The sequence below is a fragment of the Pangasianodon hypophthalmus genome, chromosome 22 (assembly GCF_027358585.1).
Source record: "Pangasianodon hypophthalmus isolate fPanHyp1 chromosome 22, fPanHyp1.pri, whole genome shotgun sequence".
Classification (NCBI taxonomy): domain Eukaryota; kingdom Metazoa; phylum Chordata; class Actinopteri; order Siluriformes; family Pangasiidae; genus Pangasianodon; species Pangasianodon hypophthalmus.
Genome location: NC_069731.1, coordinates 19828441 through 19843667, shown reverse-complemented (window position 1 = coordinate 19843667; position 15227 = coordinate 19828441). Strand labels below are relative to the sequence as shown.

The following is a 15227-nucleotide window of genomic DNA, read 5'->3' as shown; positions in this document are numbered from 1 at the left end:
GAATGTCTACTCTTGGTTTGAGCCCTGAGTTTCACCTGTGAAGACTTTATTTGTTGTCAAAAAGGATAAACCAACATGAAGACCAGAGAGCTGTCTATGGGAGAAAAGCAAGCCATTTTGAAGCTGCGAAATGAGGAACGAGCATTGGGCATAGCCAGTACGACAAATTTGAACTTCCTAAAAAGAAAAAAACCACTGGTGTACCAACAACTAAACATCGAACAGGTCGGCCAAGGAAAACAACAGCAGTTGATAAGAGAAACATTGTAAGAGCTGTGAAGAAAAACCCAAAACAACAGTGACATCAGCAACCTCCACAGGGCAGCGGTGAAGGTCACAATCCACCGTTCGAAGAAGACTTTGAGAGCAGAAATCTAGAGGCCATAGCACAAGATGCAAACCATCAGCAGCAGTAAGAATCAGAAGGCCAGATTGGAATTCACAGAGAAATACAGAGATGAGCCACTCTCATGTGCTCCTCAGTTAAGCATGGTGGAGGTAGTGTCATGGCTTGGGCTTGCATGGCTGCTTCTGGAACGGACTCACTCATCTTTATTGATGATGGTAGCAGCAGAATGAGTTCAGAAGTCTACAGAAACATTCTGTATGCCAATTTACACAGAAATGCATCCAATCTAACAGGGAGGAACTTCATCATGCAGCAAGACAACGACCCAAAACACACTGCAACACAACAAAGGACTTCATCAGGGGAAAAGTGGAAGGTTTTAGACTGGCCAAGTCAATCAGCAGACCTTAACCCAACTGAGCAGCATTTCACCTCCTGAAGAGGAGACTCCCCAACCCACCCCTTTGACCATGTATGTATATTTCCAGCCCCACCCCTTTGCACACTTTTATGAGTATGTTTACAGGCCCATCCCTTTGCACACAATCCCTAAAAGTGTTTTTTTTTTCTAGAGTGCAGTTAAATTTGTGTGGTGTGATTTTCATTATGATTCAGACTTCAAACAGATTAATCTGTGAGAAAGCAAATAAAGACAGATTTTAGCTGGATTCTTTCCATCCTCTTTGTTTAAACATTTAATTTGCTTCTTTTGGTGCTATTAACATTCTTTAAAAAATTCATCTCCTCTCATTCCGGACTATGACACACAGCTCATCTATACTGGATTTACATTAGAGAACACATCCTTCTTTTTATTTTTTTTTTTACACATGGCAGTCATCACGTATGCTCACAGCCTCGCTGATGCCAAATATTCAGACACACACTCATACCCACACTCACACACTCGCACGTATGTTCTTCATCTATCTCTCATCACTGATCCTGACCAATATACACATTTCAGTCCTCCAGCGAGCCTCAGCAGGTCATTCGGGCCACTCCGAACTCCAGACTGACGACAGCCGGCTCGCTCTTGGAGCCGAACGAGCCTTGCAGCTCCGTGTAGCCGTTGTCTGAGGCACTGCTGCCCTCTACTGTCCGTTCTCCGCTGCTGCTGGGTGGGACGTCTTCCTCTTCCTCCAGCGCCTCTTCTCCATAAATCTCCTCCTCCTCGTCTTCGTCCTGCTGCGCCTCCTTTCGGCTGACCGGAGCTCCGAGGATGAGAGACCGCGGCCGAGAAGGAATACTGCGCTCCTTCTGGTGGTTCAGAGGAGACGTGCTTACTCCAAACTTCTGCAGCTTCTGCAGAGAGAAAGCAGAAAGCTGGTAAGATGTCCGTCATGGAATATTAAGCAAGGTCAGGAGATATCTACTCACCTCTTGCAGCCCTCGCACCGTGTTCTCCAGTTCCTTGTTGCTTTCTTTAAGTGCGAGAGTGTGTTTGAGGATCGACTGGCGTGGATGCATGGAGCGGTCAAACTGGTGGTACATGTTTCTCCAAAACCTGAGGCACAAAAACACACAGGAAATCATTAAATTCCTCCAGGCTCCCGAGCGGCGCAACAGCAAGCAGATATCAAATTATATTTTAATTTATAACTTTAAAATTTACATAATAATTCATTCTGCAAATGTAATACCTGCCCTTCAGTTGTGTTCATACTCACACACACAATCTCTTTCAGGCTGCAATAAATCACATTACAGTGCTAACTTAACCTATTTGCACTGACTCCGCCCTCTATTTTGTACTTTTACGTAGAAACACCCCAATTTGCATATTCATTAAAGCAAAATACGTGCTATTCTGGTCACGTGAAAGACGCAATCCTCTGTGGAACCTGTCTGTAAATTAGTCTGCACATTTTTTTGCATGTGTCATTGAATTTGCATGTATTTTTACACACAAACCAACAGAACACACTGAGGTGTTGAGCGACTCCAGAAGCGTAATTTACAATTTTGTGAAATGAAATAATGATGTAGGGAGCGTACTTAAAGTTCCAGGACTGTGTGGAAGGTTCCAGAACCGGGTGTGATTCTGCGAAACTCGGGCTGTACAAAGGGTTGAGGAAGTTCTGCTGCTCGCTTAACAGATGAGCCCACAAGGAGTACGTCCTCTCTTTTAACCTGCAAACACACACACACACACACACACACACAAGGTAGGTAAGTAATCGCCTCAAAAGCACCTACATGTCTAACAGAACACTATTTGAGATTCAATCCCTAAAAAAAGTACAGCAATACATTTCTTTTGGGAATTGATCTTCACTTCTTAATCAATGTGCATGTGCTTCCACACACTCACTGCAGCTCCTCTCTCTGCCGCTGGTTGTTCCCCAGGAAGTTTCCGAACTGACACGAGTGCACGTGCTCGTGGATCTGGATGAGGAACCACTCGCTGAACTGGAAGGCCTGCGGGAACTGCTCCGTCAGCTGCCACACACTCTCCAGGAACTGCGTGAAGATGGGAGATACCTCCTTCGGGTCGCCGTCCAACTGGTCGCACCTGAGGACGTCATGAAGAGACATCAGTGAGAGAGAGAAGACACACACACACACACACACACACACACACACTCGTGCTTATACACACACCTGTCTGCGAACTTGTGTCCGAAGGAGATCCAGTCTTTCTCGATCAGCACCTTGGAGAACGGGAGAAGAGGAAAATTTGTTGCTGAGAAGAAAAGCTGGACCCAGCTACCTGTTTATTTACCAATTTTTCTTCCTATTGCATATAACAAAAAGATTACACAATAAATTATTAGTAAAAAAATAAACCTATCACTTTTACTATTGCACATCAATGTGTTAAAGGTACAGTCAGTGATTTTGGAGTAAGGTTTAAATGAATTGAAACATAACCCTCTAACAAATGCAGCTCCGCCCATATGCGTTTCATCTGAAGCCACGCCCCCAAAAACATGTGATGCTGAAGACAGAATTCCTGAATGTTTAGTACAGGATGTTGAGCTTGCAAAAAAGAGGGTTTTAGAGTGTGTTCGGATGTTGATGGTCCATGTAGTGTTGCCGGTTTAATTTTATTTCCATTGCACACAATAAAAAAACCAAAAAGCAAATTATGCACATACATAGTAATGAAAAATCGAGTGAATCGGCCCTTTAAAGGTACAGTCAAACAAATGTAAACATTCCGTCCAAAGCCACGCCCCCAAAACACGTGATGCCTGGGATGATTTTGTGCAGGAGGTGGATGTCGCTTTCATCTTCCTCGTCCTGATTGGTTGGATGTTACTGGTCCATTTGAAGTGCTGTTTCTCTTGGGACACCTCAGAGACCAGAGTTTCTCCTCTGAGCAGATATTTTATTCAGTTTTATTAAGGAGAAACTTACAAATCATTACACACACACTGTCCTGAATTAGAAATCACTGACCGCACCTTTAAACTGTCAATCTGAACGCAGTCTTATTGCTGGAATTCTCTCAATCTGGAATATTTCTATCGAGTAGAGTTGAGCTCGTACCATGAAGCCTTTGATGGTGCGGTAGTAAGGGTCCATGAGCAGCGCGCCCAGCGAGCAGACCTGAGCCGTGCGATCCCAGCCGTCGGAGCAGTGAACCAGCACACTGGCGCCCTCTACAGTCACCGCCTGCGACATCAATAACATCAATAACATAAATAACATAAATACAATCAACAGCTCTGGGGTCTGAAGAGTTTAAAAAAAAAAAGAGAGAGAACATTTCCACTGAATGTAAATATGGTCAGTGTATAATTCATTAATATTTAAATGTTAATGTAAATATTATTCTTAATCCCGGAGTGTGTTATCTGACCTTTGTGAGGAAGATGGCAGCATCAACAATCGCTTTGATGTGACGCAACCAGCCGCTGCTTTCAAGTCCTACCAGGAACTCGGTCACGGAGAGACCACGAGTACCAACCACTGAGAGAGAGAGAGAGAGAGAGAGAGAGAAATAAATGATGTAAGACAACAGATAAGACAAGATAACATAAATTATAAAATAAATCTTTCTTTTCTTTCTGAAGACCTTCCAGAAGTTTCTGTAGGCTGGCTCTCATCACGTGGATGTTCTCGATGCCCACGAACTGGAAGCGGATGTTGGAGTAGTTGTCCTCGTTCTCGTAGCCTTTCCCCGCCGCCCGATTGGCCAGTGCGTTTAACTGAAACACATTCAGAGCAGAGCTTTAATGACCTGGTCAGAAATTTCACACTTTTACAGTAACATGAAGAACATTGAAGAACATTCTGGATGTTTGTGGAGAAAAATGAATATTCCAAAAGTTTACAGAATTTAAAACTGTTCTTCTGTGGAATCACTCTAAAAGAAACGCTTCCTATCTCTTTTATGTTTAAGAGTGTTTACCACTGAATATGCTATTGTTTGTGTGTGTGTGTGTGTGTGTGCCTTAGGCCTGGTATCCATGACATAGACGAAGCAGCTGTGTGTGTATATATGTGTGGGTGTGTGTGTGTACCTTAGGCCTGGTGTCCATGACATAAACGAAGCGGTTGTTGTGGTTGGCTTTGCTGATGGACTGCAGCATGTGTTCATCCTCCAGACAGCGAGCACTGAAGCCTGAGAGTGGCTGACTGCATCGACACACTGCAGCCTAACACACACACACACACACACACACACACACTTACTTTACACCTCTGAAAAGCTGTGAAAACATCTGTGTAATCAAGTTTTATCTGATACACACACTCAAAACACACTACTCACGCTCGTAAACACACATAAACAAGCACCTGTTATCAGTCACATCCTCCATGATATAAAGCCATAAAGTCCAGCAGGTTCACCAGGAAGCAGGAAGTATACACACACACACACACACACACACACACACACACACACACACATCAAACACCTCCATCTTTCTCTCTATTTCTCTCCCTCTCTCTCTCTCTCTCTCTCTCTCTCTCTCTCTCTCTCACACACACACACACACACACACACACACACACACACACACGTTTTGTTCTTACCTTCTTTTCCTGGTAAAAGTAGGTCAGGACGGGGAAGCGGCCTTTACTCCTGAACTTGGAGCTTCCCACGATGATGGGTTTACTGGCCGTGATGGGAACATACAGGTCTCTGGGGTACGTCTCACACACCTGAACACACAACACCATGCAGCTTACAGTCAAGCATTAAAGAACGAAAGAATAACAGACAGGAGAAAGGAAGGAAGGAAAGAAGGAAGGACGACAGAAAAAAGAGAACCACACAAACAGACATGGCAGAAAGAAAGACAGACAAGAAGTAAAGAAATAGAAAGGAAATTAAAAAAATAAGAGACAGAATGAAAGACGGCCTAGAAACCCAGAAACTAGAGAGACCCAGAAACACACACACACAGAAAGAGACAGAGAGATGGAAAGAAGGAAAGAAGAAAGACAAAACAGACAGAAAAGACCGACACAGACGAGACAGAGATAAAAAGTAGACACAGAGCAAAAGACAGAAAGAGACAGACAAACACAACATGAAAAACAGATACAAATACAAGAAAGAAAACAAAGAAAGAAAGAAAGAAAATGTTCAGAATGAAAGACAGAAAAAAGAACAATAGAAAAAAAAGAAGGAAGGAAAGAAAGAATATAGTCAGTAGTGATACGCAGAAGGATGGAGAGACGGGGAACGGCGCACTGTAACACCGTGATGTCTGACTGTGTGGCTGTTACACGTTTACATGTTTCATATCTTTTACAATTACAGTCATTTTAAACCCTATGAATCGGTGACAGCCTGAGGGACGAGTGCACACTCGTTTATCTGAATAAATGATAATAAACCTCTCGTTGCACCTTGTAGTCTCTGTTAACGTCCGTCAGCTGCCACTGGTCACATGGTACACCCATACGCTCAAACTCCGCCCCCAGGTCAATCAGCTGCCAGCCCTCCTCCCTCTGCTGCTCGTTCTGCTTCGGGTTGTAGGAGAACGCGTAGAGCTCGTCGTACGACACTACACACACACGCGCACACACACACACACACGCACACACACACACACACACACACACACACACGTGCGCACACGCATGCACACACACACACACAAATAAGTACACTGTTACAAAGGCAAACAGAAATCACCACCTGATTTGAAAGATCACCATCTGGGCTGGAAGTCTCACACACACTCTCACACACTCTCACACACTCTCACACACTCTCACACACTCTCACACACTCTCACACACAAACACACTCGCATACACTCACACACTCTCAGTCACACACTTGTGCACACACACGCTCACACACTCATTTGACTTTACTAAAACTTGACATATGAATCAGCTCCTGTGACTTTCCCAGGAAAGGTTTCGGACCTGGCCGGAGCAGCCGGAGCAGCGAGCTGTAGACGTCGTGGCAGTCTCTCTCACGCGGGATCACAAAGTGAACGACCCGGAAATTGCGGCACTGGATGAGGAGCGGGCAGCCGCCAGCGGTCAGAGAGAGCTTCTCTACAGACGCGATGTGGTGGTGAAGAATCTGCAGGAAGAACGCATACGGCATCCGAGTCAGATCCGAGTCAGATCCGAGTCAGATCCGATAACAAGCCGATAACAAAAAGCCAATGAAGGGTTTGTTTGGTTATGGATGTGTTTATAATTTATATTCTCTCACAAATATTTTTTAAAAAATTGCAGAATTTGCATAATGGTTCCTGTGCATGAGGTATAACGTGCCTCTTACACCTGTAGACATCTTCTTTAGTGCATAATAGGAAAAAAATAATATATTTAATTTGATCAAATAAAATAAAATAAATAAATTTAACCAGCTTTTGGACACAGATCAGGTCTGACTGGGCCTCACATCCATTTATTATTATTATTTTATTTAAATTTTAAAATAAAACTAAAAAAGAAATTAATAATCTGTAGCTCAGGTCTGATTGAGCCTCACATCCAATTTTTTTTTAATTTAAACTATTTTTCCATGAATTTTGCCTTTTATTTTGGATTGTTGTCTTGCCGCAGGATGCATCGACATTTACTTTTTTTTAAACATTTCAGAATTTTATTTTATTGTAAATAATATAACAAAAATATACACATTTCCTTTTTTTTATTAACCATTAACAAACCACAGGGAAGCATTAAACTGCATACACACAGTACAGTCCATGTTGTTCCATGCACTGTATGATCATGTGATCAATTAATTGATTAATTGATTAATTGATTGAGGAGCCGGTTCTCAGCAATGTCTTCCTTCTCTTTAAATATGTGCATATTAATGAGGTAAATTTGCATGTGACATCCAAAGGACGCACAATCAGACACATGATCCAGGACGCCACTCTGCATCATTCGTGACTAATTAATTTCATTTAAATTCACTAATTTAATTAATTAATATCGCTGTTTTGAAAATCAGGCCCCGGGACGCCATTAAAAATGCACATTTATTTGCACAAAGCGACCCGTTTGACCTTGAATATGAAAATCTGCAGACAACACAAAGGGAGACAAAAGTTAAAAGACTCGGTTTAGATGCATGAGGGATAAGTGCAAAAATATTGGCGCCCGACTAAAACCGGAGCTCAGCAGCCGAACCTGCGTTGTGAATTATTACGCCGTTGTGATGAGTCACTCGGTGTAATCGCTGGAGCTCGTTTCACTCACATAAATCTTACAAAATCAGCCTGCGGCATTAAGCAGGAGCGCCGAGGGAATGGGCGTGTACCTCTGCAAAAATAGAAATCGGTTTATGACCACAGTCATAAAACGTCTCTATAATCTTATTGTGCTTTATACTTTCAGACTCGCAGCTCAAATCAGATTTTCTGGAGCATTCAGTTTGAGCAGGAAAGATTCCCTGCAGCCTGAAACACGAAAATAAACATGAAACTGACTTTTTCCATCACACTCAAGCAATAAATGCTTTTCTCGGGACATAATGATAAAACACTAAATCCCAGTTAAATCGATAACAGCACCAAAACGGAGCACTTTTATTTGTTTTGTGAAAACTTCACAGGAAGTGACAGTGATTTTTAATGGGTTGAATCCGGCATTGTTGGGAAATTATTATTTCGTGTCTTATTTATTTTAGAAACTTATTCCTTATTATAACTGTTTTTTCCTGCAATTGCTAGATAATATCTCACAACTGCAACTTCTTATCTCACAAGTGTGAGTCAGATCGATTTCCGCTTATCAGGGTATCACCTTCCCCTAACCGAGCCACACACACACACACACAGAAACGCAAACACAGTTATGCAATATTTATTCGCAATTGTGAGAAAAAAAAAGTCGCGGTTGTGTGAAAGTAACTCACAATTACGAGACAGAAAAGTCATAACTATGTGATATTAATTCCTAGCTGTGAGATAAAAAGTCATAATTTCTTTTCAATTCGTTTTCTGAGATAAAAATTCGCAGTTGAGCGATAACTCACGAACGTGAAATAAAAAGTCGTAACTGAGTGATATTAACTCACAATTGTGAGATAAAAAGTTGCAGTTGCATGAAAATCACTCGCAATAAATTGTGAGATTAAAAAGTCGAAAGGGAGTAATATTAACTTGCAATTGCTAGATAAAACATTAGCTATGTGATATTAAATGACAATTAAAAAAAAAAGTCGCAATTAAGTGATTACCTCACAATTATAAAAAGATATTAATGTAAAAAAAGAAAAAAACCTCTGTAAAATACATGACGTTTCTATAAATATGACTTTTAATCAAATCTGTAATAAAAAATCTGGGGTGCCAATATTTATTAGAAATGGCCACAATGACAGTATCATAACATAATTATATAATTATTAAATAGAACTATACAATTACATAACTAATTATCGCATTAATAAAGGCGGGGTCAGTGCTATTGATGTGAAATTAATGTATAAATAATGTAGGCTATAAACATGTATAAACGATTTGTTTGTTTGTTTATTTTAATTCCAGGGTGCCAAAACTTTTGACAAAAAATATCTCTCTTACCCATATCTCCTGAGCGCTGGCCGTGTTACTGTCCACGAAGATGAGGTGTGAGGCGGTCAGGTACAGCGTTCCTGTCGTCGACTTGTTGCTGAAGCGATCCACAAGCTTCACCTGCTCCACCTGAGGACACACACACACACACACACACACACACACACGTCATTCGTTACCATTATGATCACTTTTCCACCACACGGCTCGGCTCGGCTCGGTTCGGTTCGGTTCGTTACCCATGATCCTCCACGCTGCTTCTACTTCCACCTCGGCTAGTTTTAGCCTCCATTTTAGTTTCCTTATAATCCAAGTAAAAGCCGCCATTTTGTAGTTTTTCCAAATGGCTCCTTGTTCACTGCCATAATGAAGCTCAGTGCCCTACCTAGTGCCCTTGGGCATAGCGAAGAGCGACATTTGGGATTCAGCCGCAGGAAATGCTCCTGCTTCCCAGTATTGAAGCTAAAGTATTGGCACCCCGGTGTGTGTTTATACTGTTAAACTTCACTCCTCTGTAGTTTTCTTTTAGGGTTAAAAGTATTGGCACCCCAGCTGCATCTGTGCCATGGAACTACTTCACGTCTACGTATATTCTTTCAAAGTTAAAAGTATTGGCACCCCAGCCGTGTTCGTGCCATGAACCGTCACTCCTCTGTAGTTTCTATCAGAGTTAAAGTATTGGCACCCTTTCTATGTTTGTGTGCTCGGCCATTCATGAAAGTATTGGCGCCCTTGGCTGTATCTCGGTGATGACCGTTTGCTCCTGATTGTTTCTTCATTTATTTATTTCCTTCCCCCTTTTTATGTTAAAGGTTAAAGTATTGGCACCCCAGGTGTGTTAGGATGCATGGGCTGCCATTATGTAAAACGATGCTCCTCTGTATTTGTATTTACTTGATGGTTTTTTTTTCCCTATCCAATTAAAGATCAAAGTATTGGCACCCTGGCCGTCTTTGAACACTTGAGCCACCATTAAGCAAATATTTGCTCCTCCTTTCCCCCCCCCCATTTTTTGTTGGTTAAAGATTAAAGTAACGGCACCTCACGCCCACATTTTTGTTACACAGCCAGCCATGAAACTTTGCTCTTCTTCTTTCGTTAAAGATTAAAGTATTGGCACCCTCGACTGTGTTTGTGTGCGTGGCTAACCATTAAGTGAAAGTTTGCTCCTGTGTGTGTGTATGTAGATTTGTTTTTAAATTAACTATTAAAGATTAACTACTGGCTGCATTTAGTTGTTCCGGGCGTCCATTAAATTAAAGCTTGCGTAGAAATACAAATGCAAGAATAAATTGAAATAAAATTGGCACGCAAGTGAAGTGCAGTAAAAGTAGCCCCTTCGAATGACTAGCAAAAACATCTAGCGAAGTTACAAAGGCACTTTTTTCTTTTATTTCCAAAAATATTATAACTATCCTAACTCTTTTATTTCTTACACACGGCAGGTGCCTGTTTTATGGCACAGTTTTTCCTGGACCTGGCTCTCAATTTAAAAAAAAAAACAAAACAAAACAAACAAATGTTGCACCACACCCTGTTGTACTGTAATGCAACTCCAGGTCGCACAGAGCTTATCACATTTGTGTATTTATAGACGAAAGACATGACAGGTGTGATTTAAACTACTATTTATTCCTAGCTGCGTTTCCCAGCGACTGACCTGCAGCTCAGCAACACACCAGTCTCAGATGAACTTCAGCTGTCACTTAATACAGCAGCTGATTAAGAGGTAAAGGAGATTTTATAACATACTGTTTGCACTTTGTTTACTTTCTGCAGTTTATTCCTGCTTTACTCTACACACTGAACATCTTTCCATTACAGTATTATTTTGTTCTTCCATAAATAATCTCCAAAACACATTTTAATTGCAATTAAATTAAGCAGGACTGCAGCAAAGATACAGGAAGTTTGTGACACGGTGTAGCCACGTTGCACAAATGTAAACACACCCATCTCTCTGTAAACCAAAACCTCTCGCAATATCTTACATCACAACACACACTGAAGCTGGATCCTGATAGAGTTTAGCAAATTTAATAAAAGAAGAACAATAACACAAGTATCAGCACAGTAACCTGTTTCAGGTGCTGACAAGGAAATACTGTCACTCCCCACGTATTCTTCTTAAACTTTCTTAACATTATGAAGCTTTATGAGCAGACACGAGGGACCAGAGGAATGGAAATTGTCCAGGACGGGAGATTTAGTAAGTTCCTGAGATAAAGTCTGTACGGTTCGGAAGGATTTTCGCTCAGAAACAAAGCGTTCGGAAATAAATCAATGCGCAGACAACCTACAGGCTAATAAACAAAATTATAAAAAGGGGGAAAATGATGAAAAATTTCCCAAAAAATAACAAGAAGCATTTGGTAAAATGGGTCCATCTTTTATGTCAGAGATATTCCTCGGCCAGGTGTGTGTTACTAAGGGATAATCCATGGCCAGGTGTGTGTTACTAAGGGATAATCCATGGCCAGGTGTGTGTTACTAAGGGATAATCCACAGCCAGGTGTGTGTTACTAAGGATTAATCCAGGGCCAGGTGTGTGTTACTAAGGGATTAATCCACGGCCAGGTGTGTGTTACTAAGGATTAATCCACGGCCAGGTGTGTGTTACTAAGGATTAATCCACAGCCAGGTGTGCGTTACTAAGGAATAATCCACGGCCAGGTGTGTGTTACTAAGGATTAATCCAGGGCCAGGTGTGTGTTACTAAGGATTAATCCACAGCCAGGTGTGCGTTACTAAGGAATAATCCACGGCCAGGTGTGCGTTACTAAGGATTAATCCATGGCCAGGTGTGCGTTACTAAGGATTAATCCATGGCCAGGTGTGTGTTACTAAGGATTAATCCAGGGCCAGGTGTGTGTTACTAAGGATTAATCCACAGCCAGGTGTGCGTTACTAAGGAATAATCCACGGCCAGGTGTGCGTTACTAAGGATTAATCCACGGCCAGGTGTGTGTTACTAAGGATTAATCCACGGCCAGGTGTGTGTTACTAAGGGATAATCCACAGCCAGATGTGTGTTACTAAGGGATAATCCATGGCCAGATGTGTGTTACTAAGGGATAATCCAGGGCCAGGTGTGTGTTACTAAGGATTAATCCAGGGCCAGGTGTGTGTTACTAAGGATTAATCCTCGGCCAGGTGTGTGTTACTAAGGATTAATCCACGGCCAGGTGTGTGTTACTAAGAGGAAATCCATGGCCAGATGTGTGTTACTAAGGGATAATCCATGGCCAGATGTGTGTTACTAAGGGATAATCCAGGGCCAGGTGTGTGTTACTAAGGGATAATCCAGGGCCAGGTGTGTGTTACTAAGGATTAATCCATGGCCAGGTGTGTGTTACTAAGGATTAATCCACGGCCAGGTGTGTGTTACTAAGGATTAATCCAGGGCCAGATGTGTGTTACTAAGGGATAATCCAGGGCCAGGTGTGTGTTACTAAGGGATAATCCAGGGCCAGGTGTGTGTTACTAAGGGATTAATCCACGGCCAGGTGTGTGTTACTAAGGAATAATCCACAGCCAGATGTGTGTTACTAAGGGATAATCCAGGGCCAGGTGTGTGTTACTAAGGATTAATCCATGGCCAGGTGTGTGTTACTAAGGATTAATCCACGGCCAGGTGTGTGTTACTAAGGATTAATCCAGGGCCAGATGTGTGTTACTAAGGGATAATCCAGGGCCAGGTGTGTGTTACTAAGGGATAATCCAGGGCCAGGTGTGTGTTACTAAGGGATTAATCCACGGCCAGGTGTGTGTTACTAAGGAATAATCCACAGCCAGATGTGTGTTACTAAGGGATAATCCATGGCCAGGTGTGTGTTACTAAGGGATAATCCAGGGCCAGGTGTGTGTTACTAAGGATTAATCCACGGCCAGGTGTGTGTTACTAAGGGATAATCCACAGCCAGGTGTGTGTTACTAAGGGATTAATCCACAGCCAGGTGTGTGTTATATGATTTTAATCCAAGACGTGGAGGTAAAGAACCACCTGATGTGAAGCGGAGTGCATTAAACTCGTGTAACGCACACCTGGCTGTGGATTATCGCGTTTATACCACGGTCACTTGCCAGCACTGATAAATTAAAGCTGTCATTAATGTTTGCGGTGCAAAATTTGACCGAGAGGATAAAAATAACGGTTAATTTTCATTAGTTATTTTATACATATGGATCGTTAGATCTAGAATTCTGTCACTCTAAATCATACACAGAGATAAAGCAGTGCGATAAGATTACGCTTGTTTGAATAAATTATAATAAACAGTTATTAGGGAGAGAGAGAGAGAGAGAGAGAGAGTGAGAGATTGTGTGTGTGTGTGTGTGTGTGTGTGTGTGTGCCGCGTCTCTACTAATAATGAAGCTGTCAGTGTATCTGTAACTGTATGTTGCTATGGTTACAGTTGTTTATAGGCAGCGCATTAATTAATTTGATTAAACTGACTGGAACGACCTGCGCATTCAACGCAGACTTTCCAGCCAATCAGAATCGAGTATTCAGACAGATCAAGACTTTACCAGGTCTAATGATGCCTAATTTTAAGTTTTCCTAAAAAATAATAAATAAAAATAAATCCAAGCTTCCAGTTAGTAATTAGTAATTCCGACATTGTGATGTCATTCGGATATATTTATTTACCTATAATATATTTACAATTTAATTTACAACCTGATTTTAAGGCAGCATTCAGACAGAATTAAACATAAACTTATCTCGTTATATGTTTGTCATTATGCCAATTAGTATGTTAATCTGCGCTTTATCCGACTGTTGCTGCTGCCACTCGTATTAAATTCATACTAAATCCTGACATTATATTTATTTACTTTTTCTTTTAATACATTCCCATTTTCTAACTGTGTGTAAAGTCTATTTTATATCACGGACAGTCGTAAAAACATCTCACTACACGTCTTACTCTGTAGTGTGTGCGTGTGATAAATAAAATTTGAATTTAATTTTATATGTAATATCTCGATATTATCACACACCGCGATAAAATGTTCGGCGATTATCGATCAGTATAGCCATCCAAGTGCATGCAGAACTGAGTTTCTGCCCAATCCACAGTCTAGTGCACTATGTAGTGTGTAAAATCCCTGTGTTTTCAGTCTATATAGTGCACTTTATATAGGGAATAGAGATTGATTTGGGACGCAGCCTGAATTTTCGGCCTCTGTGATTATTTTTGCGCTAAAAGAACAACAAACAGCATGCTAGAGTAAGAAAAAGAGAAGAGAAAAGTGATAGAAAGACGTCAAAAGTAGTAGAGAGACATTAAAAAAAAAAGTTAAGGTTAAAGTTAAATAAATTAAGCTAACAGCTAATAACATTGCTCGCTAGCTAATGTTGTGCAGTGACATTTCTGCATCATCTCATCCAGGGGAATGATTTCAGTTAATACAGTTACTAACTCTGAATTTATTTATATTAGAATTCATTAAAACCCAAGCTGACTGTGTTGTTAATGTTAAATAAACCGCCATTTTCTCATTTAACTCATTTAACGTGTATTTTTCAGCTCGTTACCTTCGGGGTCCTTATGTGCTCCATCAGCCCACTGTGGTGCTGTTGATGTTGTTGTTGTTGTTGTTTTTAATCACGTATTAAGAAGCAAAAGATGCTGTAAACAGATAAGATCGCACATGAAAAAAGCAATGAAATTTCACCTGCCTCTCTAAAAAAGCAACACCCAATGAATAATCTCTATTTCTGATGTTGCTCAACCGCTGTTTGGGTTTGTTTTTTCTTTCCCAACTGTATTCCGGTTTCTGTCCTGTGATTGGATAACGCAATGACGAATAAAAGCATATCGTCCAATCCGAGCGGCGGATGCGTGAGCGTGAGCACGAGCGCGTCATCGCGCAGGAGGCGGGGTTTTCCTGAAAAATACGGGTGGGAAAAA

At 41.4% G+C, this 15227-nt stretch overlaps 1 protein-coding gene across 1 annotated transcript; it reads right to left on the bottom strand.

Annotated features, from left to right (window-relative positions):
* Positions 1–1017: 1017 nt before the first annotated feature.
* On the bottom strand, positions 1018–15070 carry mtmr6 (myotubularin related protein 6). Its single transcript, XM_034298283.2, has 14 exons — positions 14852–15070; positions 9319–9438; positions 6689–6851; positions 6161–6318; positions 5339–5467; positions 4822–4956; positions 4374–4506; positions 4158–4267; positions 3845–3970; positions 2954–3003; positions 2664–2864; positions 2348–2482; positions 1730–1856; positions 1018–1654 (listed from the first exon to the last, which is right to left on the bottom strand). The coding sequence occupies exons 1-14, from the start codon at positions 14873–14875 to the stop codon at positions 1331–1333; spliced, it is 1935 nt and encodes a 644-aa protein (XP_034154174.2). The 5' UTR covers positions 14876–15070; the 3' UTR covers positions 1018–1330.
* Positions 15071–15227: the final 157 nt, after the last annotated feature.